The sequence below is a fragment of the Hoplias malabaricus genome, chromosome 5 (genome assembly GCF_029633855.1).
Source record: "Hoplias malabaricus isolate fHopMal1 chromosome 5, fHopMal1.hap1, whole genome shotgun sequence".
Classification (NCBI taxonomy): domain Eukaryota; kingdom Metazoa; phylum Chordata; class Actinopteri; order Characiformes; family Erythrinidae; genus Hoplias; species Hoplias malabaricus.
This window is the reverse complement of record NC_089804.1, coordinates 26167875-26192512: the sequence shown is the minus strand read 5'-3', so window position 1 is coordinate 26192512 and position 24638 is coordinate 26167875. Positions and strand designations below refer to the sequence as shown.

The following is a 24638-nucleotide window of genomic DNA, read 5'->3' as shown; positions in this document are numbered from 1 at the left end:
TCCTCCACCTCTCTTTTTGTGTTTCTCCTGCCTGCCACACTCTACAGCGGTTCAATCCTGGGACCAGCAGTTGCTTAGAATTACCTGTTGTGTTCTTTGCTGCACAATAGAGGATGGCCTGGTCTCCATGGCAACGCCACAGATGCACGGCCTTTCTGTCTTAAAGATCCCTCTGTTTATCCTGCGGTTCAAGGACACGCTGGCAAAGGGTCGAGTATTATGAAGGTAGTGGTGTTGATGTTATGGGCTTTTCTGCAACACCCAGTTCTTACATGCATGCACCAGCACACTCGCAATCACACAAAAAACTTGCGCACACAATACGAAAGTAGTGCATCTAATACGAGACTGGGTATAAAAGTGTGCCTCCCATAGAATACATCATTTTTAATATCTACTCTTTTTCTGTGCTTTGCCTGAAGGGGTGGTTGCGGAGGATTGGTTTTGTAAGGCTTTTTTCCCCCCTTTTTTTTTCTCTTTGCGTGAAAAGGGGCCCTTCACAAACATCCTTTATTCCCCTTCTCTTGTTATGTTTCTTTATTCGGAGTGTGTTTGTGCCTTCCCCTCATTCAGTAGCACCCCCCTCACCCTCTCACTCCCCCCCCTCCTCTTGTGTCTCAGATAAATGCCACACTAGCCTTTCGCTCGGCGGCACAATAACTGGACTGTTTCAGGCCCGGAGAGCCACGATAAAAGAGTCTGCTTTTTAACCTCGCGTTTCTGAAAAGCACAAGGAAGAGAGAGAAAGAGGGGGAAAAAAAACCCAGCAGCAGCACCACAATCCTTTCTTCTCCCCCCCTTTCTCTCTCTCTTTTTTTTTTTTTTTCCTCCTTTTTTTCTTTTCCTCCACCCCTGTGTGTGTTGTCCAGACCACGCTTGTGTCATCTGCCTGTTTAGATGTCTTATTTAGGAGGTCTCAAAAGAACATGAACCCAAAGATCTGATCAGTGCTTTGTTTGGAAAAGATGACAAAAATATGGACAATTGAAAGAAAGGCTTTGGTGTAGATGCTTATTTGGGAAAGAGGTCAAAAAAATACTTGGTAATTACTGTTATTCTGTTTCAAACAAATGGTTAATCGCACAAAAAGTTTAAATAAGTTTACAACTATGCTGCATGATATTTGTCCAGTCTGGCTGTTTATTTTTATATATATATACATATAGTTTTGGCCCTGTTTTTCCATATGTAGGACTGTATATGATTCAAATTATTAAGAAAGAAAAATTTAGATTAGTGTATAGTCATTTATGTATTTATTTATTGCTGTGAGAACAGACATACTTTCCATTCCTCTTATATTTCTGGCGGCATTAATGATATTTGTTTATTTTTCCACACAAGGCAGCTGTCTTTGGGTTTTGTCTCCCCCTCAGATCCTTGTTGATTTGCATTTGTTTTTTCCTTCCTTCATTCAAAACACAGCACCCATACCTGTATGGTGGGGACCGTTTGGGGCTGTCCCTGGGAGGGAAGTGGAAAAATCCATGAAAAAAGGCCATTATGGTCTAAAGCAGAGTCACTAATGCCCCCCATTGTGCATCAGTGTTAAATAATGCTGAGATGATTTCCTTCTTCCCTCGCAGTACGTGATGTATTTTCATGCTCACATGTGTTAGAGATGGCATTGATTAGATGAACAGACTAGCTCAGATGGGCCGCCTTATATTTGTCACATGTATACAAAAGATAGGGTGAATAAAAAAAAAATTCGGAGAAGGCTGAAGTGACGTGAGAGGGGCTTTGATCATAACTGACACAACAACTGCTCACTTTTACTGGCATCGGTGTTTGATTTGAAGATCACTGTGTGAATAATTACTATAATTGTTTGTAATCATTTACATTTTATTTGCTCAAAGGGTTTAACGACAAATTAATATGTTTATACAGGCAAAAATAGTTTGTACTAATCTTTCATGTTCACACAGCTTATACAGTGTAAACTGGGACTTATTTCCTGAAAGAGTTTTGCATTTGTTTTATTTATTTCGCGTGTGTGTATTTTGTTCGTTCGTTCATTCGTTCGTTCGTTCCATCCAAAGACATTTGCTTAATATCCAAACTGTGATTCTGCACCAGAAGTTTAAAGGGCTGTGTACGCTGCCTCTCTGAGTAAATGAGAGTTTTCTTTTTTAAATCTGAGATGAAACTCCCAATCACCAGAGATAAACCGAAAAATTGCTCTCACTTCTATTCACTCTATTTACGCCTTCTTGGAAATAAATACCATTTGTGTTGTAGCGCTTGATAACTATCTGCAAATAATATTCACATCAGTCACATCAGCAGAAACACTTCATGCAAATGCCACTGTTTGCTTTGGTTAAAGGCACGCTTTTGTGACCACAGTTCGGCACATCCTGCAGAGCATTCGAGGCAGAGGCACAGAGTCAGACGTAAAAAAAAAATCTGAGGGCTGTCTCCTATCCAGACCTAGGAGATCGCACGGTTTTTTTTTTTGTTTTGTTTTGTTTCGCACAGCAGTTGGAGGGGGCTCACCGTATGCCTGATCTCAGCATGACTTGCTCCAACACCTTCCAGCACTGGCAAATAGCGCTGCATCCCAGAGACAGGCCATGGGCTATGAGAGCTGACCACAGATTCTTGAGGTTGGTGGACATAGACACTTTGCATGGGTCAAGGCTAATAATTGGAATTACTGTCCAGTTGGAGAGCACTTGTGAGCAGGTGGAGTTACTGGGCTCCAACAGCTGATTGGGCTTTATGCTTGGCCTTGCATGCTTAGGGGCTCAAAAGTGTGTAAACCTAGCTCTTTTTTTTTCTTCTTCCTTTTTAGTGCAAGCCAAAATAAGAACATCATCTTAAGGGAAACCCTGGTATAAGTCAGTGAAGGCTCTTTGGCTCCAGTCTGTTATTGGCTCTATTAAACGTGTGAATTTCTAGTGCACCTAATTATGACTCAAGAACAGTTCCTCGTGTTATTTGCTAGAGGCATAGTGTCAGTAATGTTTCTTGTACCCTTGTATTAGAGAAAAAAGAGAATGTCCTGTCTTGCTGCTCACTGTGCAAGTTCAAACTGGTCTTATGTTATTTCATGTTATTACAACTTCTCTGTTTGTCTCACCATTGATGTTGGACATCAACTTCTCCTCAAGCTCCTAAAGGCATTTCCTTGAAGAACTCTTGATGCCTCTCAAGATACTGTGCTTTTTTTTCCTATGTTGGGAAAAACTAAACATCTCCTAATGAGGAAATTAATGAGGGGGGAAAAAAAGAAAAGCATTTGCATTGGAAACGCCAGGGGCAGAATGTTATGTTAACGCGTTACAACTTGTTTGGCAACTTGAGGTGTTCTCTCTCTTTCTCTATCTTGCACTTCTTGGCCATGGGAAGGCTTCGATTTCAGAGGTGCTTCAGGTGAGCTGCACTCAGTCACTGATTCTGATGTTATCACGCTTTGTAAAGTGCTTCTCCTTGCTGTTCTAGTGTACGTAAAAAAGAGAAATGGCTCCTCATCCCAGCAACAGGTAAGACACTGAAATCAGCTCATCTCATGTTCGATGTTCTCAGATGGCATGTTTTCAGGCAGCAGTTGCCTTGTCCTTCTGCAAGACTGTTTTCACAGCCATGTGACTCTTCATTGTTGGAAACAGTTAAGTGTTCAGATTGAAATAAGATATTTTGGATTACTTGTTCATGCTTGATTGCATATTGACGTAGTTTGGTCCAAGGTGAAATAAAGTCTTCCTAACAACAACAACATATATTTTTATTAGTAAGTCTGTTCACACTAGGCATTGTCAGGAACCAGGACCACTTTTGTGATTGTATCATGTACACAGATTCCACTTTATCCATGAAGACTACAAAATTAGTGCATCAGGCTATTATAAATCTATATGATGAAATGGTAACTCTGTGTGTGGTAATATCCCCCCCCTCCCCCGCATCTACAAAACTGTCAGTTGACATATTGTAATTTCATATCTCCCAGACTTTGGGAACTGGACTGTCCACCTGTTGCAAGTGCCACTTTGCACTTAAAGCAGCTTGTGTTGAGTGGGACCTTGAAAAGAGCATTATCCTTCAGTAACACACTCTCTCACTCTTATGCCCCTGCTCTTTCTCGCTTCCAATTGCAGCTTCATTGTTCTGACTTTTCAACAGCTTAAGTCCCCAAATAAATACCCAGCATGCCTCTTTAGCTGCAAGTGCACTCGGAATGAGCCGATAAGTCCACGCTCCCTGCACCTGGTGGAGGACCTTAGCTTCCCATGACTGGAAGAGAACTAGGAATAGCTTTAACTGCATAGCAATGGAAACTTAATGGTGGTGTCCCGTGTATGTACTTTTCTGTTCCAGACCAAGAAGAGGTGGCCAAGTGGCTTCCTGCAGTGTCCTTTTGGTCGGACCTGGCAATTGTGTCCTGAGCCGCCTTCTGCAATGCTGTTTATGTTAATCTTATGAAGTTTAAATATCTTTTGGAATGTCCACTTTATATTGTCTGGTCATATCAAAACCTTTGTTTCTGACACTATTTGAGAAACACCAGCTGCCATGGATCTAACGGTTAAAAAAAGCGGGTGTTACATACAGTATATACACTGAGTCCAGAAGGCAAAGAAATATAGACTATGTTTTCAGTATTGCAGACCAGTGTGTAAAATCCTTTGAATATGAAGGTCCTATGTCTTATGCATGTTTAAATATCAAGGACACAAGGAAGCTGAAAAAAAAAAATTCAAGAATATAGTACAGAGAAGAATGAAGTACTACAAAGAATGTAGCACAGAGCTGTACAAAACACTCAAATGGCAGAGAAGACCATATAACGTTGCAATAGAAGACATAATAAATCCTGAAATTGAATGAATTGTTCAAACCTTAAGCTAGACAACTTTTCCAAAAAATGCAATAGCTAATAAAAATGTAGTTTGATAAGTACAGAAAAACAATACATGTTTGTAAATATAAGTTTTAATTGGAGACGATATAATGAAAGTTGATGCCTTTGAAAGTTAATGTGAGTTATGTAATGTCACCTCTTAAGTTTACATTTGGGGGGTTACACTTATATTAATGGTGATATGTTCACTATTTATTAGTTTTGTACTAATGAAAAATTCATAGTGGTTACTAATAATATTCTAGGTATTATTTACTGAATAACGAGCCCATGGTTAAAAAAAGTTGCATAAAACTACAGTGAGACTTTTTTGGTAGTCCCTCCTGATCTCAGTTATCTATACTTGACTTATCTGGAATTAGATTGTGTCACTATTTTAAATGTTTTTTTGGTGGGGTTTCGTTTCCTCTAGAAGACGTTGGTCACATACTCTTTTATTACAATTTTCTATAAGCATTTCAAAATAATTTTTAAATGTTTTGCAGCTTCCTGTTCAGTTCAGTGGTAATATGACAATTAACTGTATGGTCTTAGGTTTGAGCGCTGAATGGACTTCAGAAAAGTACAGCTAAAGTGCCTCCTTACTTTCTCCCAGCCTTGCTACTCTGTTTAGGAGTTACTGCCTAAACCCGTTGCAGAGTAAACTCATAGGTAACTTTTGTGTTGGCTGAGTTGATTTAAAAAAAAAAGAAAAAAAAATAATAAAAAAATAAATAAATAAAAGTGCACTGGAGTCATTGTGCTTTTGGCAGCACTGTGAGTCTTCCGCATTTTTATTTATTTATTATTTTTTTCTCCTGTCGTGGCCCATCGGCACATTCTGGCTGCATTGTTACCCTGCTGCGTTCTCCGCAGCCTATTGCTTTTGTCCATCTCCTTCCCATTGTTTGAGCTTCCTTTGTTCCCAGTAGACAACAAAACCTTCTTTTTATGTATATACCCACATATATATACTACACAGGCACATTGTGTGTTTTGTATATGGTATTTTGCTTTTGCTCAATTATTATGGTGTGTATGGCTCCTATTTCTTTAGAAAAGTGAAAGAGCAGCACTAGTTCAGGCACTTCAGAAATCTCAGTTTTTTTTTTTTTCTATCTCAGTCCATCCCTCCTTGTGTCTCCCCCCTTGTCCTTCATCGCAGTTGAGCTTGGCTGGCTACTTGAGACGAGTTCTAGGTGGAACTTGAGTCTTCCATCTGTCTTCTGCCCCAGTGTTGATATACTTGAGTCCTTGAGAAGTACACACACACACACAATCAAATATACTCTTCTTCCAGCACAGCGTGCGCCAGAGTTTCTGGAGTTCCTAAAGAAGTGCTACCTTATTCTGGGCTTTGTTGAAAAGCAGTTGAATGGGGTGGCCTATGCTGGTACCCACAAAGGCCTACTGTTACTCATGCAAAGCAGTCAGCTGTTGGCCTCACTTCACTCTTAGAAAGCCAGGGTTTCAGCACTGGAATGCCCCTGTTAGAGTTTTTATTTTTTATTTATTTATTTATTTTTTTAAATCTTGATGTCCCAACAGGAACCATTTACTGTCTACCATCTTTAATACCTTAAAATCTAATGATCCATCTGTACCATGTTACTTTATAAATGGTGTAACATATCAGGCATATATGTTACACTCTTCTCACTATTCATAACAACATGTTCACAAATTAGTTTTCTAAGATTGTGAACAGATTTTAATTTAAAACATAATAATAAAAAAATACTTTTTGTTGTTGAATATTGTGTTGTTACATGCCTCTTACAAAGTATTATGGTCATTACTTTCCAAATTCTCATAGCTACCATAGTGGTTAAACGTTTGTGAACCCTTTTGATTATTCTGTATTTCTACGTAATCTTGACCTACAGTGTCATTAAATAACTGAGAGAAAAATATTATGCTCTGTTATTTATCTATTGAGGAGAATTAGCCAATATGATAGATCTAGGACTTGCAGGGATGCATGAAACTATATGTTTAGTATCTGTTGTGACCAACCTGTGGAGCAATAACTACAAAATACTGGCTGTAACTCTTGTATTACTGCAGTGGTAGCCTGGCTGCATATCTTAGTTGGGAGTCATAATAAAATATTTTACCTTTTAGCTGTCAAAAGCAAAGCCATTGTTAATATTTGTTTTAACAAGGTCTCTGTCACACTATCTTTTGGTTAGCAAGCACTGTAGTTAAATTCCGTGTTTGAAAATGGGTGAATGAGCAGATAAATACTGAGTTTGCTGTTCTAATATCTCAATGTTTACAGTAGCTCTTCAGTGTAGTTCAGTCTAGTTAGGAAAGCCATGGCTGCTCTGGTAACCAGCAAAAACTGTCGGGACTTTGAGTCTGTGCCTTTGCTGTAAAGACTTACTGTTTTCAAGCGATGGTCACGCCCGCACATTTATACCATTTATTATAATATTTTGTCCCTTCCCCACTCAGGATTAAGGCTGCTTTCAGTTGTTCTAGTTAATTTGCCATCTGACCAGTTATCAGCACAATTATAACTACAATTAATGGCTAATTTTTCTTCATAGTCTTTTTATGCCACTCTGATATGTCTAGTTTGTCTAATTACTAGGATATTCAAAATTTTGTAATGTTGTGTTTTCACAGAATGTGTGATCCCAGCCCTCCTGCGCTACATCCCCATGCCAACGGTAATGTGACCATGGTAGGCGTTGGTGTCAAGCTGGAGGAGGAGGAGTCAGGAGATTGCGGTGGAGTCAGAGAACATGAATCGCAGCAGGCTTCGCCCTCGTGTGACTGGTCAGCACGGCAACTGACTGAACGTGTTGATGGTGAAAAGATGACACCCCTCAGTTCTCACTCCCCTTTGGTAAGGCTGTTGTTTCTGGGAAAGCATTTTACCTTAATAAAACATTTAAAGGGCTGTTAAGTCATATACCTTAAGTGCAGCTGCCCTTATGCATCATTAACACTCGAAATAACTAGGATATTCCAGAGGACAATCTTGAACAATATGTGTAAGCTGTGTGGTAGACAGGAGTTTAGGACTTTAGGTAACCAGCCAATCTCCATTGTACATGTTTGTAATTGCCCAGAGAACTTTAGTGTCCTCAGACAGTCAGGTCCTTTTGTGTGAAAGATGGCACCATTTTTATATAGTGCAGTGACCCTGTCCAGCCCACAGACTTTGGGATCCACACAGACCACAGAGCCAGAATCATCTGTTAGCCCTATGAACACCACTTGCAGTTATAGGTCTCCAATTAAAGTACTGGCCGAACCCAAACCGGCTTAGCTTCAGTGGATTTGCATGTTTGGATTTAATTAGTTAGTACAATCCAACCATATTTAAGTATGCTGACAGTAAACATGAATTTACCACATGCACAGATGGCATACACTGATGGTTAACAACTGTTTTGAAGTTCTTAACCTGTCTATCCCAATGAGACAATGCATTTTCAGGCACCATATCCAATAAAATGAAATTCAGGCACCATATCCAATACAGTGAGATATTGAAACTGCGTTGAGAATTGTGCATAAACGAAAACTTTAACTAATATGTACGATATTTGGAAAGCAGTGAATAACCTGCAGTTCCTTTAAATCATAAAAATAAAATACATATGACAAAGTGGTGTCAGATTCTCTCCATAATAATACAACATCAGTGTATTACATCGGTGAAAATATAACTTGACTGTGATGAGCATATAAAGCATGTGAGAATTTGCACTATATCTTTCTATATGTTTTGTACACAGGCAAATTCTCCCAATAAAGAGCGATCGCATGCACTCAGTCCTTCCAGCCAGGATGGAGCCAACAGGGCCCAGGGAAAGCCTGAAGCCCAGCCCAATGTTAGTGAAGGTGAGTAATGCTTTTAAGAATTAAAGACAAGTCTTTATGAACTGCTAATTTCATAACTTAAAAATTGCATTATTTCAACCAAAATGAACCAAGGCCATCTGCTGCAGAGACATGAGACTTTCAAGAGACGTTTGGAGTTACAATGGAAGCCCATTGTCTCTCTTAGCTCGAAGACATTCATGGAATCAAGTGGTTTGTTTGTCAGTGGCAGGTTGAGAGGCAGTACGCGCTAAGTTCAATCTAAAGGATGATTAAAAAGGTCCATATTTCCGTTTGTTTTAGTTTTGCAAAGCTTTTTCATTGACTCAGGTCTGTACAAAATGTTTGAAGGTCATGGTGAATAGCCCATCATCTTTGAAGCAAGGAACACAAAATTCTTGACTCTTTGATATTCTTTCTCTCTCTTTTTTTTTTTTTTAAACAGCCTTCCTTTTTCTTGCTCACCATTGAATTGTTGTATTCATTCCTTTTCTAATTGTATAAGAAGGGTCAAGTTGAAGGCCATTTTCATTGGAAAGCTATAGAGCAACTGTTGCACAAACTTTGATATTGAAGAGTAAATATTTAGCCTGATTTTTAAAGGCTGTTATTTTGTGGTTTGTGTGGTCAGTGTTGCCTACCATCGAGAAGCTCCTGAATGCAGACTGGAGAGAGAAGATTTTAGGGAAGGGATTACAAGGCCCTGCCAATGTTAAAGGTGAGGTTTACTCCTACGTACAATGTGAAGGATGTGTCATATCACGTTCTGACTTGTTTTGGTAATAGATTACAGATCAAAAAACTGGCGAGACTTGGTCTTCATATAAAACCGGATTTTTTTTGTCAGTTATGCTACAAGTACATTATGATGGTAGATGATCAAATATAAATGGGATGTTCCATGACTTTAGCGGAGTGCACCATAGAACACTACGAAACATGGGCTATTAATGTCTGTAGTTCAGTTCTAGGCGTGACCATAAATTTACTGCAAATCCCACACTGAACCTTTCAATGGTATGAATATTTTATAGAATAATCAAATTTCTATAATTTTGCATGTACCCAGAGGTCCAAATGTCATTTGCTTATTTTAATTCTGGCTTTAATTTGCTTGGGTTTTTTTAACCAAAAGTGATTCAAACACCAGAAAGTTTAGTGCTGAGGCAATGAAATTAGTGCTCATTATTTTCAAGATTGGTAATACTCCTACAAATAATCACGTCTGATGAATGATTCCTCAAAATGTTGAGTTATAGTGAACCAACAAAGCAAAGAGGCTTTTTATATTACAACCAAAGTCATTCATCACTTTGTTGGGCATTCTTCATTTCATGCTGAATCCAGCCCTGTGGATTGACCACCTGTGTGTGTGTGTGTGTGTGTGTGTGTGTGTGTAGGCACTCCAGAGAGCCTGGCTGAGAAGGAGCTGCAGCTGTTGCTGATGATTAACCAGTTGTCCGGGCTGAGGGAGCAGTTGCTGGGAGCGCACTCAGAGCAGAGGAACATGGCTGCTCTGCTGCTGGAGAAACAGCAGCAGCAGATGGAGCTGGCACGGCAACAGCAAGAACAGGTGAAGGAAACTTTCAGAGCCTTTCGGTGAAAGGGAGGACTCGGGTGAGAGGAGCGATTGAAGAGAGAGTAGCCGAAAGGGGTGCAATTAATGATTATTTTTATGAGTTTAGTGAGTCAACTTATCAAATCATGCCTTTGGCAGTTTCTTCTCCACCACTCTCACAGCACTACCATCACTTAAAGATCCATCTGTGCAACAAATTATTTCACACACACCCCCCGCCCCCCCCAAAAAAACATAAAAAAATTACTTTTTTAATTGACAAGTCAATGAATGTCCTAAACATTTCTACTTCAAAGATGATTCTGCCATCAAGAAATCATTGTTGGTCTTGAATTGAAAGTGCCTTCAGTTGGTTTGGTTCATCTTTATAGTTCAGACTAAATCACTCTACAACTCCTTTAACCCTGGACTGACAAGCAAATGCCCTCTTCAGATCACTAGATCATAATGTTTCAATGTGCTTTTCTAGATTGCCAAGCAGCAGCAGCAGCTAATACAGCAGCAGCATAAGATCAACCTCCTTCAGCAGCAGATCCAGGTGAGACCTGTGAGAATGCCTCTTATAATCTTTAAAACCCTTTTCATTTTATATATATATTGCACTTGAATTCCTCGCTCTCTTAAGTACATTGTTTATTAACTTGTTTTGTTTATTAATTAATAAGTGGATAATCATACTTCAGTTCTTAGTCTTAACTGTCTCATATATAGAACTGTTTAGAAGTGACCATGTGCTCTTTTAACCTTGCATCAGCAGGTGAATTTGCCCTATGTTATGATTCCTGCCTTCCACCCTAACGCACAGGCACTGCCTGTGTCCGCTGAGGCTCAGATGGGACTGCCTCTTCAGCCCATACCCTGCAAGCCAGGTCAGTATGTCAGAGCACAAGATGCTAGTTTAAACATGTTCAAATCCATTGCAAAAACACCCCAATTCTGACTTCAAGATTCAGCTGGAGAAAATGACCAACTGTACAAAGAATCAAGAACATCAGAGATACATTATTTACATTGTTTTAAGGGAGATTTTATAAAGTGTGACCTTTGAGAAGAGACGACTAACTTTTGATAATAATAAATTAAAATATAAAAATTGGCCTGTATTCCCGTTTACTGAAATATTTTATCCTCTAAAATATTGGGATCACTTATATACAGTACACATAGCGCTTTTCCAAGGTTCCAGTACGCGAACTAAATTTAGAACCGTTTGGTGCGTTTCCACCGAACCAAAGAAGATTAGGTGGTTCAGCTCGAACTGTGGCGTTGTCCGTGAGCGGTTGAGGTTCAGTAACTGAAAAAGAACTCAGAGCTTCAAATACAGCTGGACGGGGTCATTTACAGCTTTCCTTATAAATAGATAATAGGAAATTAAACAGGAACACGCTCCGTTTTTGTGTGTTTCTGCTGCTGTTTGGCACAACACCATGCGCATTGGTCACAGCCGCGAATCTTGGTTCACAAGCTCAGCAGGACGGCTTGTAAGAAAAATTAACTTTGCAACATTTACATACGTATTATATCTCACTCTGGTCTGACTCCACGGTAAACAAAGAAAAAATAACGACCCTGTCTTGACTCTAAAAGTTATCTTTGGCTCTGGCGCTGCATTCAGCCACAGCAAAGCCCTCCGCTGATGATGTATTCCTGATGCCCCTCTAAACATGTAGAAATGCAGGCTAGATCACTGGAAAGTTTCCAAGAATTCCAAGATTCCAAGAATCAGGAACGGAACCGGTTCAAGAACCAGAGTTCTTTTGGTGGAAAGTGCTAAGTGTATTGTAAATATACTTTTTTCTTTCTTTATTTCTTTCCTTTCCATCACTCAGTAAATGACCTCTGTTCCTACATCCTGATACTGTTCATGTCAAAGTGTGCTTCACCACCTCTTTGTGCAATTGTTAGCTTTTACACTTTGAGTTAGCAGAAGAACCGGGTTCAGTGGCTCGCATTGATCAAATGGCTTTCTGCCTAAGAGATTTGAGTGACTGACCTCAAATATTAACATTTCTCATGCCTTTAAAGTTGTTTGTTTATACTGGAGTCTTGTGGGCAAAGGTTACTGACTTCAGTTTGTGTCTTTTGTTAATGTGTCACAATGCAAAACCCTTTTGAATTATAAAAAAAAAAAACAACACCCAGGTGTTTGCAGGCATTTCATCCTAGGAAACAAAAAATAAAAAACAGGGAAAAAACCCAATACTGTTCTCTGAGCTTATGACCTTAGTGCATTTTCGATTTCCCTTTCTATTCTCTTCTCTACATACATCTCAAGGTCTCATTTTTAAATGGAAATAGTCACTGTGCAAATTAATGCTTCAGTGCTAGTGTTCAGCTTTTGGTTTGCTTATTCAAACAAGAAAGGCTTGTCTAGAGGTCGGCCAAGTTGAAACACTTCTCAGCATACACACGGAACAACGCCTACCAAAGACTCAGGGTTTTCCTTTCATTTGGAGTATGTATTGATCATGATGGAGCTTGATGGGTTCGTCGTGCTCCGCCCCGCTTTTTCCAAGAACGGCATTGTCAATTCATCGCTGTTCTGCTCAGAACGGTGTGTTCCTTCAAATGGAAAAAAAAAAAGACTGCCCATCTTGATGGACAGAACATTCACATTGTTGTATTTTTAAAGATGTATTCATAAAACACAGCACAATAGGGCAACTGTAGCTGCTGGTCGATGCTTTGCTTTTGAAGGACTTGTGTTTTGTGCTGTTGAAGCCTGGGATAGAGGGACTTGGTATTACGGACACTAGAGATACACTGAGCTAATGGTGTCTAGGTGGCAATGATATTATTGAGACTCAGCTAAAACAGTAATGTCCTTTTTTCCCTCTATTGTTACCTTCCTTCTTGGGGCTTGTATTTTGCTGATTAAACACCAGTCAAATTGTAATAATAGTGAATTATCAGTGGGATAATTCAGAATAATGTAAATAATACATGTTATAGGTGTAAATCCTACATTAAATATCAGTGTCACATTCTAGGGGGTTGTACTATTTCTGTGGCTCACTTTGCTAAATATTTGCTCCATGTTGCTGTGCTTATATATGTCTGAGGACTAAGTATTCATTTGCTTTATTCTCTTGTCAATGTTTAGTGGAATATCCCATGCAGCTTCTCCCAAACCCTCACTCCACCCCTGTCAAAAGATCCAGTGGTACAGTTTTTCGGCAGGTAAGAGTTTAAATTCATTCCACCAGCACTCACTCTGTCCACTGCATTAAGTGTTTAACCTTTTAAACCCTAGCCTTATAATTCAGAAACTACTATGAAACCAGTATGATTATTAATAGTATTAAAAGGCTTGGGCTTTAAAGGATATAAAGTGTTAAAAGCCACCTTGATTTTATTTTAAAAGCCAATATTTCTGCTACAGGAGAGCAGTCAGCCCCTGAACCTCACGGCAAAACCCAAGACTCCCAGCCCACAGACCCTAGAGCTGACCTCGGCCCACTTGCAGTCCAGCTACAGGCCCAGAGATCTCCCCCACAGTCCCCCCAGACCTGCACTTAACTTAGGTGGGTGATAACACACACACACTGCTACGGTAAATATTGCTCTTTACATGCTTAAAAGTTACCCTGATCTGTGATTTTTGACCTTCAGTTACAACTGACAATGCCCAAAATAATGCAATGACACAAAGCAGTGCAAGTGAAGATAAGTGCATGCTTTCTGTACTGTCACATCACTAGACAGCTCAACACGCTTGGAGGACAGTGCTAACAAGCCAATTAAATTGTGTTTGCTAACAGAGGTTTGCTTTAGCTAGAATTTGTCTAAGTGAGGATAAAGGTTGCCTTGTACAGACCTGAAGTGCAGAAACCCACCTTTGCCCTTTAAGAGTTCTGGCCCTGATGGGGGGTCACCAGGGATCACAGTCTCCTAATGATAAGGATTATACACTTGCTAACAGCACAGGTGATAGGATGAGAGACACATGAATGTTTGACCAGGGCTAATTTAATGAAGTCTTATTCAGTTCCCTAACACTGGAGTAAAACAGTGAAATAAAGCAGTGACAAGTTTTCTCGTAAGGCAGGAGCCATCAAGCTGGTGGCATTTTACAAGTTTAAAAACAACCCAAACTCTAGAGGCTTACCCTTTAATCATACAAGTGACTCAAGAATAAAGGTTTTTAATGACATCCCTTTTGGCTTTTTATTATTATAAGCATGAATCAGCAGTTAAATAAACTCTCATAATCGTCAGTGGTAATTCAGAAGAATACAAAAACGGGCCACCCCGTTTAAATGAGGTTTTTTGACTAAGATCTGTGTTGAGATTTGCTTTGCAACGCAGCAGTACTGTGATCTTTCTTTCACTTGTTTTCTTGTTGAAAAAAATATTTTGGCCATTTTCTCACCCTGAATATTTAGAATTAAATAATAGAATAAAAGTTTTGCTTTATTTTTGCAACACTTAGCAATCCCCTAGGCTCAATAAATAGTGTACACAAAAAGTGTACTAACCATATTTGTTCCCTTTACTGCCAATGTATTTTGCTATTTAGAAAATTTACAAGGCATTTAATTTGACACCAGAGTGCTTAAACTTTTGCCTACAACTGTAGATGCAGCAGACAGATTACCCAGAAGAATGCTGAAGCCTGTTTCCTTAAACTGTTTTTGAATATTAAATCCTGAGAGAGAGAGAGAGAGAGAGATGTACACACTTACACACACACAGTCCTGAAAGATAACACGTTTTCAACAGAAGTGCAGCAGTCCACATAAACAATCAATACGCTTGCTCTTACTGGTCCTCACTATTGTATCACATATTGATCAGGGCATTGATTGATGTCGATTGTTGTGTCTGTTGTATTGCTATTAAGAGAGGTTCTACTTTGACATGAGGAATTATCAGTATTGAGTTTCTCCTTCTGTTGTGTCCTCCTGCGCTTCCTCTCTCCATCAGCACATGCCCTTTTACCCCAGAGAGGTGGAGGTGACGGCTCGTCGAAATTCCATGCTTAGTGTGATCTTACTAGATGAGAAGTATTTATGTTTGAGAGAGAGTGTGTGTGTGTGTGAGTGGGGAAAAAATATCTCCTCATCATCTGATATTAGCTTTGAGGTTATCCAAGTGTCATCTGTGGCTGATCTTAAGTGTTTAGTCCTTGAGGTGTGGGCTCAGGTTCTAGAAAGTTGGAGAGAGGGAGTGTGCTTGGGCCCCTGGAGAAGTAACTCTTCTCCTCTCACTGCAACACATGCCTTTTGTAGGAAGCAGTTGTCAGCTCCCCAGAAAACCTGCTCTAGAGCCTGACAGGAAAGTGCAACTGTCCCCTTGGGCATGCCTTGTTTGCCGTAGGACTTTGTAATGAAGACTTGTTTAACTGCCCATGTTCCACCCCATAGTGAATATGCATTTTCAGTTGCAAGAAGGAGCCAATTTTTCTACGACATCTGCGTAGGAGGATATCATTTTGTTGTATACAGATAATATAATTATTATGTGATTTTCTGATTTGATAGTTATTGTCATGTGGACATCTTGTGTTGTGGAAAGAAAAACAGTTTTTTTTTTTTTTTGTTTTTTTTTAAAGATCCAAAGGCCAAGTGTACTCTCAAAATGGACAGTTCTGGAAATACAGGAATTATCTATGTGGCTAAATATGTAATTATATATTCATACATAGAATGAATACATTGCAAAATGACAATAACAACACCAGACTACTGAGGGTTAAAAGACCATGTGCTTGGCAATTTTCTACCATGTGCTTCTCAAAGAACGAGCCAAGTTCTTAAGGTATTAGGTGGAAGGAGGGAAGAGAGGAATGACCTTCTCTCTCTCTCTCTCTCCCCTCTTCGTCCAGGCTTTTTGGGTGAGGGGGACGTTGTTACCCAAGCCATCCATGATGCCCAGCAGCTGTTGCGTGGAGGCCAGGGTCCAACGGGCCGAGAGAGGGATGGCAGCACGAGGCTGGTGAGTCAGCATCTTAAAGTGGCAAGCATTGTTTCGCTCACCCTTAGACACAGGGTTATTTTTATACAATGTCAGGATGCAGAAAGCTTACATGTTACATATATATAAAATAATTAGTGCAATAATATATCCTACACATTAAAGTTAATTGCTCAGATGCACTTACAGAAATGTCAAAAGCCAAAGACCATGTTTTATTTACTGGAACATTTCCAGCAACACTTTTTTTTTTCTTCACCATGTATTGTCCCTGAACAGCTTCTTTGTTGTTCTTATTGGCAGCATGTGACAACTACACATTCTTTTTTCACATCTGATGCAAACATATGGGGTAATTAAATATGAGCCATTTGTTGGTGTAGGTTAGTCATATTTTCTGCTGTTGTTCAAATAATTCCTGGATATTTTACCCTGAAAATGGATGTCAGCAGGCACATGCATGCATATTCACACATACTCAGACTCCTTGGTAACACCTGGAACTTTGTTTGTCTCTACTGATCATGCTGAGAGGCCGAAGACAAGAATGTGTTAACACCTTTCTCACGAACGCACACCTCCCAGGATGGGCTGCCTATGGTGGGCTATTACGTTGGGGTCAAGGTCGAATATATGTTTAAACTAGGCCATGTTATCATTTTAAAAAGGGACTGTGTATGATTAGCTCCATTAGGAACAGCTGTTCCTGACCACAAAGAACATATGATTTTTTTTCCCCTGTGTTGAGCCTCTAGTTTTTTTTTTTTTTTTGGCCTGGCAATTTATAATTGGGCCCTGTCGCCTGAGAGCAAGATACTTTTGTTCATGCATTACTTTCAATTTTGACAACAGGAAGATATGACAATAATTTACCCTTTCGTTTGTTATTTATGTGGGCTGTAAGACATTCCTTTCAAATCTGGCTTTATTACCTGTCACTGTTTAAACATTCTCAAGCCTCTTTAAAATGTGGACATGCTGACTGAAATATGCAGAAGTCTCTGGAAGGAAGAGAACATACTATTCTCTTGAGATGCTTTGATAATATTATATTTAATTATTTTTCCTAAGGGCTCTGTTTGTTTTGTGTGTGTGTGTGTACATGTGTGACAGTGTGTTCAAGAGTTATTAGTGTGCATAACGTCCTTTATGTAGCTTTTAATTTACACCCACTTTTCAAGTCTAAATATTATTTCTTGGCCACTTGCAATTGTAGAGTGACTATAAGGAGATGTCCCGAGTTGAGCGGATGTCCCATGGTGACCGCAGTGAAGATGGACCATCCTTACGAACAAATGAGGAGCATCTTAGCAGTGATTCTGAGGGTATGGTGCCGGAGGAGATCCTATTTGGCTTTTTAAAAAAATAACAGATGTTGCATGTAAACTATGTTAAAATTTCATATGTGCAAATATTTGTTTTTAAATCAGTCAATTGACCTTTTATTATTATTATTATTATTATTATTACCAGGATATGGCTTAACATATATTTTCACTTGGAGCGTCATATGGTGGTTGCCCTAACACATTAGGCAACCATCTGTGTAATGTTATCCTACAACAGCACAGCGTTATTAGACCAAGGGTAAACCTGTATTTGTCTGGGGACTCATGGCACACGTTAGGGTGATAATTAAAGGCTCCCTTTGAGGCTTTGAATGAGCAAAACCTTCTACAAGCGTGCACCTAGGACTCACCCTTTTATGTTATTGTGTTCCTTAGGGCACATCACAGTACCTGGAGGTGGGGGCTACAGCGAGAGCCGGACCACCTCTTCTGGCCACATCAAGAGGCCCATGAACGCTTTCATGGTATGGGCCAAAGACGAGCGCCGCCGCATTCTCCAGGCCTTTCCAGACATGCACAACTCCAGCATCAGCAAAATCCTGGGTGAGAATTAACAATATGAAAGAGAAAGTCTTAACCATGAATGATTTATATTACTAAGGCTGCGATTAGTCAGGGAAGTCGAGTATATTTCAGCACACACTCATTGATTATGGGAAATGGTTTGACCTTTTTAAAGGCAAAAATGAACTTTAATGTTCATGTGACATACTTGGTGAGTCTGGCAATGCTTTACAGGACTTGATCTATTTTCTGAAATATATAAAGGTCTGATTATTTCTATGAGATAAAGAGATAGCAGGAAAAAGATTGGAATGGTGATAAGAAAATGAGTGGGTTTTCAGTTGAACTCTGTCACAATAAAACACAATACCAGAAAACTATATGCTATTGGCAAAGTATCAAACATTTTTGCTCCTTTTGTTCACCGTCTATTAACCCTAGAAAAATTTGCCTCAGCACCTGTTTTGGCCACATTCCATCTCTTCATCTCTATAATTCCACCCTTGGTGGAGCCAGACCCATTGTTCCTCAGTACATTCTCTCTCTTTCTCTTTTTCCCCATACCTCCCATCTCACATTGTTGCCTGCTGCTGTTTTTTTTTTATCTGGGTGTAAATGGTCCTCTATTTTAGTGTGTCACCTGCTGCTGCCCTGGCACTGTGTGAGTATTGGGGGATGGGGGATGGGCAGCATCTGAAATTGACACCCACCACCTGCCAAATGGCGGTAAATTGTAGGGTTTGGCAGGTCATGTCATGCATCACCTTGGTGAATAAGGTTTTACTTTACTTTATGTTAATCAGAGCCTTTGTAATATTACTAAACTTTAATGTCACAATCCAAAGTCCTGACTATTTCATAACATTGTACTCCCTGTGGCATCACGTTTTGCTGTTGGGCCCTGACCTAGACTTGTGGGTCAGTCATGAGGAACATACAGTCTGCAGAAATATATCGAGAGAAGCTGTAATAGTTAAGGAAGTAGCTAAAATCTGGGGGTGGAGCCTGTCTAAGATCCCTCCCCAGTCTACAAATTTAATATAATGTTGTGTTAAAAGCATGGTTATCTAACAAAATACTTTTCAACAATAACTGGATGTATGTCACATTTTGGGGGCAGCAATATGTAGAGTTTGATTCCCACAAACAGCAGGAAAATTGGGGGCAAGGGGAATGAAAGAACAGTGCTCTTTCCTCCCTCAATCCATGGCTGAAGTGCCCTTGAGCAAGGCTCCTAAACCCCAGCTGCTTCCTGGGTGCTGGGGGTGGCTCCCTGCTGCTCTGTGTGTTTGTGTGTTCACTGCCATGAATGGGTTAAATGCGGAGGAAGATATATTTTTTTATGTTTTATCAAATTTTTACACGGAAACATTAACCAAAATATAGAATCCTAGAATTTATTTTGGGCACAGTGTGACGGAAAAGTGTAAGAAAAACCAAAGAGACACAGTATCCCTCACAAATAAGCTACTATCGCTGTGGTTGTTCAAGCTTCAAAAGAGCTCAGTGAGCTAAACTTTGCATACACAACTGTTGTAATTTGTATGAAACCATGCTCAAAGCTCAGAAGTTTCTTGAACGTATTTGTTAGTTTCAAAGTCGAGTGTTAGGGGAAGAACACACTTAGTAGTGTGTCTTATGGTTAACACTCCCCCTACCCCCAGGACCTTCCCTGTCTCCACAGACCTGCTGCATGCTGCATCACTACTGGTTGAGGTAGACCTCACCCTCATGCTGATAAAATGGAGAATACTGGAAAACGGAGGGTTAAACTTTGACTAGCAAAGTGTGATGTGGCAGTTTACCTGCCATAGTGGCAGGTGGGGTGAAAAAAAGAAGAAAGTTTATTTGAGAACTTGTGAATTGGGCAGTTGGGGCATGAACTGCCACCTGGCTCCCTGGGCAACAGGAAAACAACACCCAGAGCCACCCTCTGTTCTCCTACTGCCTTCCTCCCCCTCTTCCTCTGACAAAACACTCACATTCCATTCCATTGTACTGTGGCTGAAACACTCACGCCAGCCCTCGAACCCCAACCCTCCCTGCGCAGCCCGTCTGAGTCACAGCCCCAGAGCCTCTGAGCTCTGTACAGTTCCTTTGAACTGTTTTACTTATCTATCATCCACTCAATCATCTTCACTCTTGGCCTCCAGCACATTTTTCATCCGACCTGAAGCATGCATTGTGTCTTTGTGTATGCAATCCCTGCTACATTCTTCTAGAGTATTGTGTTCTACATTAACTCGCCTTTGCGAATAAGATGCATAATCTGAAGCATCCTGAAACCTTTTTTTTATTCCTTAGAAGGTAGATTTCCTCTTGAAATCAGTGTCTTTACTAATAAATGTTTTAATGAAATTTGAAAATACAGAACCGAGATTAGTGTGGATTTTTAAGAATTATATAAACATTACTTTATATAGATGTATTTTTAAAATTGTATTTTTATGTTTTTAAAATGGTAGAAACACATTTTCATAATATTAAACGCATCACCATTATCTTGAACAGTGCTTCTGTTGAGAGACTTTTTTTAAAAACTTTTAAACAGTAAAATTTCTTGTAATGTCCTTTTCCTAGACGTGACAAATTTAAAATAAATATAAAATTCTTAGGCATGTGACACTTGAAAAATTATTGCAGTGTACAGAAAGCTTAATTAATGTCTGTATCAATAAAATGTAATGTTGTGTAGAATGTGTTTTAAAAAAGAATTCCTTTTCACAATTTATATATATTTTTTTCAGTTATAAATAGTTGGAAATTTAGGGTTGTTTTTAAACCTAAGTTTCTCCTGGCCTCACTTATGCCTCTCTGCTTCCCTCCTCAGGCTCACGCTGGAAGTCCATGTCCAATCAGGAAAAGCAGCCTTACTATGAGGAGCAGGCCCGACTGAGCAGGCAACACCTGGAGCGCTACCCGGATTACAAGTACAAACCCAGACCCAAACGCACCTGCATCGTGGAGGGCCGCCGGCTCAGAGTGGGCGAGTACAAAGCCATGATGAAGAGCAGGAGGCAGGAACAGCGCTCCTCTTACCCACCCAGGTAAGTTCCTCCGATGTAGTTATGTCCTCGGTTTATTTTAGTTACAGTTACAACTGTATTTTACTTTTTATGAAGATATTTTTTATTTGGAGTAGTTCAGGACAGCAGTTTACTGTTTTTTCACCTAAGAAATAAATGAAATAAATTGATGGTTAGTCAGTCTTTTATACTAAAATATGACTTGTGCTGTTCAGCCAATCAGAGCAGCAGCTGCACTACGCCTCAGCGGAGAGTCAGTATCCCAGCACCCCGGTGTCCATGGCCCTGCCCCTGCACCCTGCACTGCTGGAGCACTACCTGCCCCGGCCCATGGAGCCCCCCCAGAGCAGGGTCCATGACGAGCCAGAGACCAGAGCCAAACAGCCCTACAGCGAGGGGGAGGAGAGTGATGGAGGAGAGAGGAGCGAGGGAGAGCTGGTGGTTCTCACTGACTGAGAGATAGAGAAAGAAAGAGAGATAATGAGAGCGGGAGCAGAATTTCTGTACATGCTGTGAGGAAGTGTTTGGGTTTGTGGGGAAAAAGATGCTTTTTGAAGTGGTTCATTTTGAGGGTCAGATCACAGACGAGTGAAACCTGGCTTTACATAGACAAGTTATTGCAGCAGTAGCGTAAGATGTTCAGGGAGGTCAGTTAAATCAAGTTTAGGTTTTACTGTGTTTATAATTCTCTTGCTCATATCATTTGAGACATTCATGTAATTCTGCATAATGTAATTGTTGACAGGTAAATGAAGCTTTTCAGAGTGGTTTTGTTGTGAAATCGTGTTGTAGAAAAATTTACCAATCCAGATTTCTTTAGAGTGATGGTGAAAAACCAAGGGTTCAGATGGGTTCATCACATATATATAGTCAGTTTATTTACTGCCTGACCATCCAATGAATATTCACAGGTCTTCTGGGTTTTATATATAACATTTACACTGGTAAAATGGTAGAAAATTAAAAAAGTATTATTTGGGAACTTTGGGAATTTGGGAATATTCACTATTGCCTTGTGAATTTTTTTTTTTTAATACAAAGGTATACTTCAGGCTAAAAAAATTTTTATAATAATATTCACATGATATTTAAATTCTTTGGACGTACAGTCCCAGACATCACTGCTAAAAAATCTCTGACTCAGTAAATATGTAAAATTCTGTCTTGATAAGTTTCTCTAGAACAGAATATTTCACAACAAACGCTCTGGAAGACTCGGTATACTCTTAATAATTTAATGTTAAATATCTGCTGGAATTTCCCTTTAAGCACTGGTCTGACTGAAGCACTGCTGTGCTGGACCCATGTTATTACCATTGTTAATGTCACCAAGGCTTTCCGGCAAACACTTCCCCTGCCTTAACTTAGTTCCTGTTAAAAGTGAGTTAAGGTACTTTCCACATCTGGAGAACAGAAAGATAAACATTCAAATTTTGTCAGGTTGTGAAGTGAAAGGGAGTGAATGTCTGTGGGCTTGCTCAAGCTTTGTAAAATCTAGTGACTCATGGAATCAAATTACAGAATTCTGGAAGCTTAATGCTGAAGCGAATCAGTTTCCGAGGCCCTGTCCACACAGATCTGGTTATATTTGAATATGCAGTGTTTATCTTCGCTGGCTTCCTGTCCACACACACAAGCAGTGTTGTTTTGGTCACTCTCCAAGCATTTTACTAAACCATTGATTGATTTGTGTTTTCATTTGATAGATATAATATCGATATTAGTCAAAGTAACTTGAGAGTCCTATCCTCATTAAACCATAGTACAAAATCAGAACCTCCATTTTGAAATGAGCTGATGATCATGAAGCAGGGTTACAGTTGGGAAAATATTATTCCATCGCCTCTTATCAAGACTTAGTGGGGGTTTTAGAGACTGTGGCATAGCCATGGTAGAAATCCACCTCGCAGCACCAAGTGCTATGTTTATTTTGTCTGTATTTTCTGTCAGAAATTGGATTTTGAATGTGTATAAATGCTGTATTTTGGAGGCCCGATAATCTGATTTAAAGTCCGCTGAAAAGCTGCTGTAAATTAGCACAAAGGACTGAATGCTCAACTTCTTTTTAATTTTATTTTACATCGCATATTCTAAAACATTGCCCACTTTTTGAATAGAGTAATTTCTGTAGACAGAAACGTCCGAAAATAAAGCTAGTATGGACTGTATGGACAAGGCAGGAGTTCTGTATAAGCTTAAACGCTACCCCCCCCCCCTCTCTCTCTCTCTCTCTCTCTCGTGAGGATGGCTCCTCCTGCTGTTGAGACTGGGTACTGCACTGATAAAGGCTCATTACTCGTTTGTCTGTTATCACTTCATGCGATCTTCAGTGCTGAAGACGTACATGCAAAACACTTTTTCGCTCATACCTCTGAATCATTCTAGGCCCACAACCCCCAGCTCAGAGCACAAAGTTCCCTCTAATGTACATATGCAAAACAAATTAGCTTGTTTTTTTTTTTTTTTTTTAAAGGAGATAATTAAAAGCTTTGCCCTAGCTTTGTCCTGACTTTTTTGTGTGTGTGTATATAGTGTGAGTTTGCGTTTAAGTATGTAACATGTTTGAATTATCATTCCACCTCATCATTCATGACTGTGCCCGTGTTTTGGGGGCAGCTAGCTGATCTAAAGCTTGACTAAATGCCTTTTTTTTGTTCTTTGTTTATTTTAGCTGAGATGAGATTTTAAAAATAATTTAAATTAACTAAAGATAATAAGAGAATGGACTATCATCAGCTGGCATTGCAGTAAAGACAAAAATGCTGGAATCTTGTACATAACTTCAAAAAGGGGCTGGATACTGTTTCTATCTTACTTGTAGAATCGAGATAAAACAAAAATAAATAAAAAAAAATAGAATTTGGTCTATTGTTGGAAAACCAGCTGTTGTAAATATAGATAGACTTTATTTTGTTTATAAAAAAAAGTGTATAATTTAAAGGTGTACATTTTTCCTGTATGTTTTGTGGTTTGTTTTTGAAGCAGAAATAAAATTGTTGTGTTCCTTTTGCAGTACTCTTTGATTGTCTGGTTTTTATTTCAGATGTTCGTATGCAGATGGCCTGTGTTGAAGCCTAAAGTTCATAGCTTTCACATTATCTCAAGGAAATGAAACATACCGTGGTTTACCCTGTTTTCTGCCCTTCTCTGTAGAAAGTGGTAACGTAAATGTGCCCCCCTTCTTACCACATCTGAAACCTTCACATAATCAGAGTTCATTCAGAAGCTCACATGTGCTGTTACTTCACTTAAGGGCATTTTACATGTGATAAATAAATGGTTCCTAAATGGTTTTGGCTTGACTGAATGGTTCTAAGAAGAGCCACTAGAGAGAACATAACCTTTATTTTCAGGCTTTGGCATTTTTATATTCACTATTTCACCTTCAGGGGAAATGTCACGTGTTCTGAGCGGTCGACATTCATGGTCTTAACTCCACTGACCATAGAGGTACACTTTGTACTTCTACAATTACAGTCTGTAGTCTTGCTGTGTGTATTATTTTTAGCCCCTTTGACTGTTTTTCAGTCGTCAGGACCACTATAGAACAGGTATTATTAGGGTGTTGGCTTTTTCTC

The 24638-nt window shown here is 39.5% G+C and overlaps 1 protein-coding gene across 8 annotated transcripts in view; it reads left to right on the top strand.

Annotated features, from left to right (window-relative positions):
- LOC136696974 (transcription factor SOX-13-like) overlaps nucleotides 1–24066 on the top strand; it is a 32160-nt gene extending 8094 nt beyond the window's left edge. For 4 of the 8 annotated variants that reach the window (XM_066671807.1, XM_066671806.1, XM_066671808.1 and 1 more), the window contains 13 exons: nucleotides 7481–7703; nucleotides 8602–8707; nucleotides 9318–9404; nucleotides 10087–10259; nucleotides 10735–10803; nucleotides 11020–11134; nucleotides 13369–13445; nucleotides 13648–13789; nucleotides 16093–16202; nucleotides 17398–17506; nucleotides 17906–18073; nucleotides 20865–21081; nucleotides 21276–24066. In XM_066671807.1, coding sequence (XP_066527904.1) covers nucleotides 7482–7703; nucleotides 8602–8707; nucleotides 9318–9404; nucleotides 10087–10259; nucleotides 10735–10803; nucleotides 11020–11134; nucleotides 13369–13445; nucleotides 13648–13789; nucleotides 16093–16202; nucleotides 17398–17506; nucleotides 17906–18073; nucleotides 20865–21081; nucleotides 21276–21516 — 1836 coding nt within the window. In that variant the 5' untranslated portion in view covers nucleotide 7481 and the 3' untranslated portion in view covers nucleotides 21517–24066. The other 4 variants (XM_066671804.1, XM_066671803.1, XM_066671809.1 and 1 more) reach the window with 4 other exon arrangements.
- Nucleotides 24067–24638: the final 572 nt, after the last annotated feature.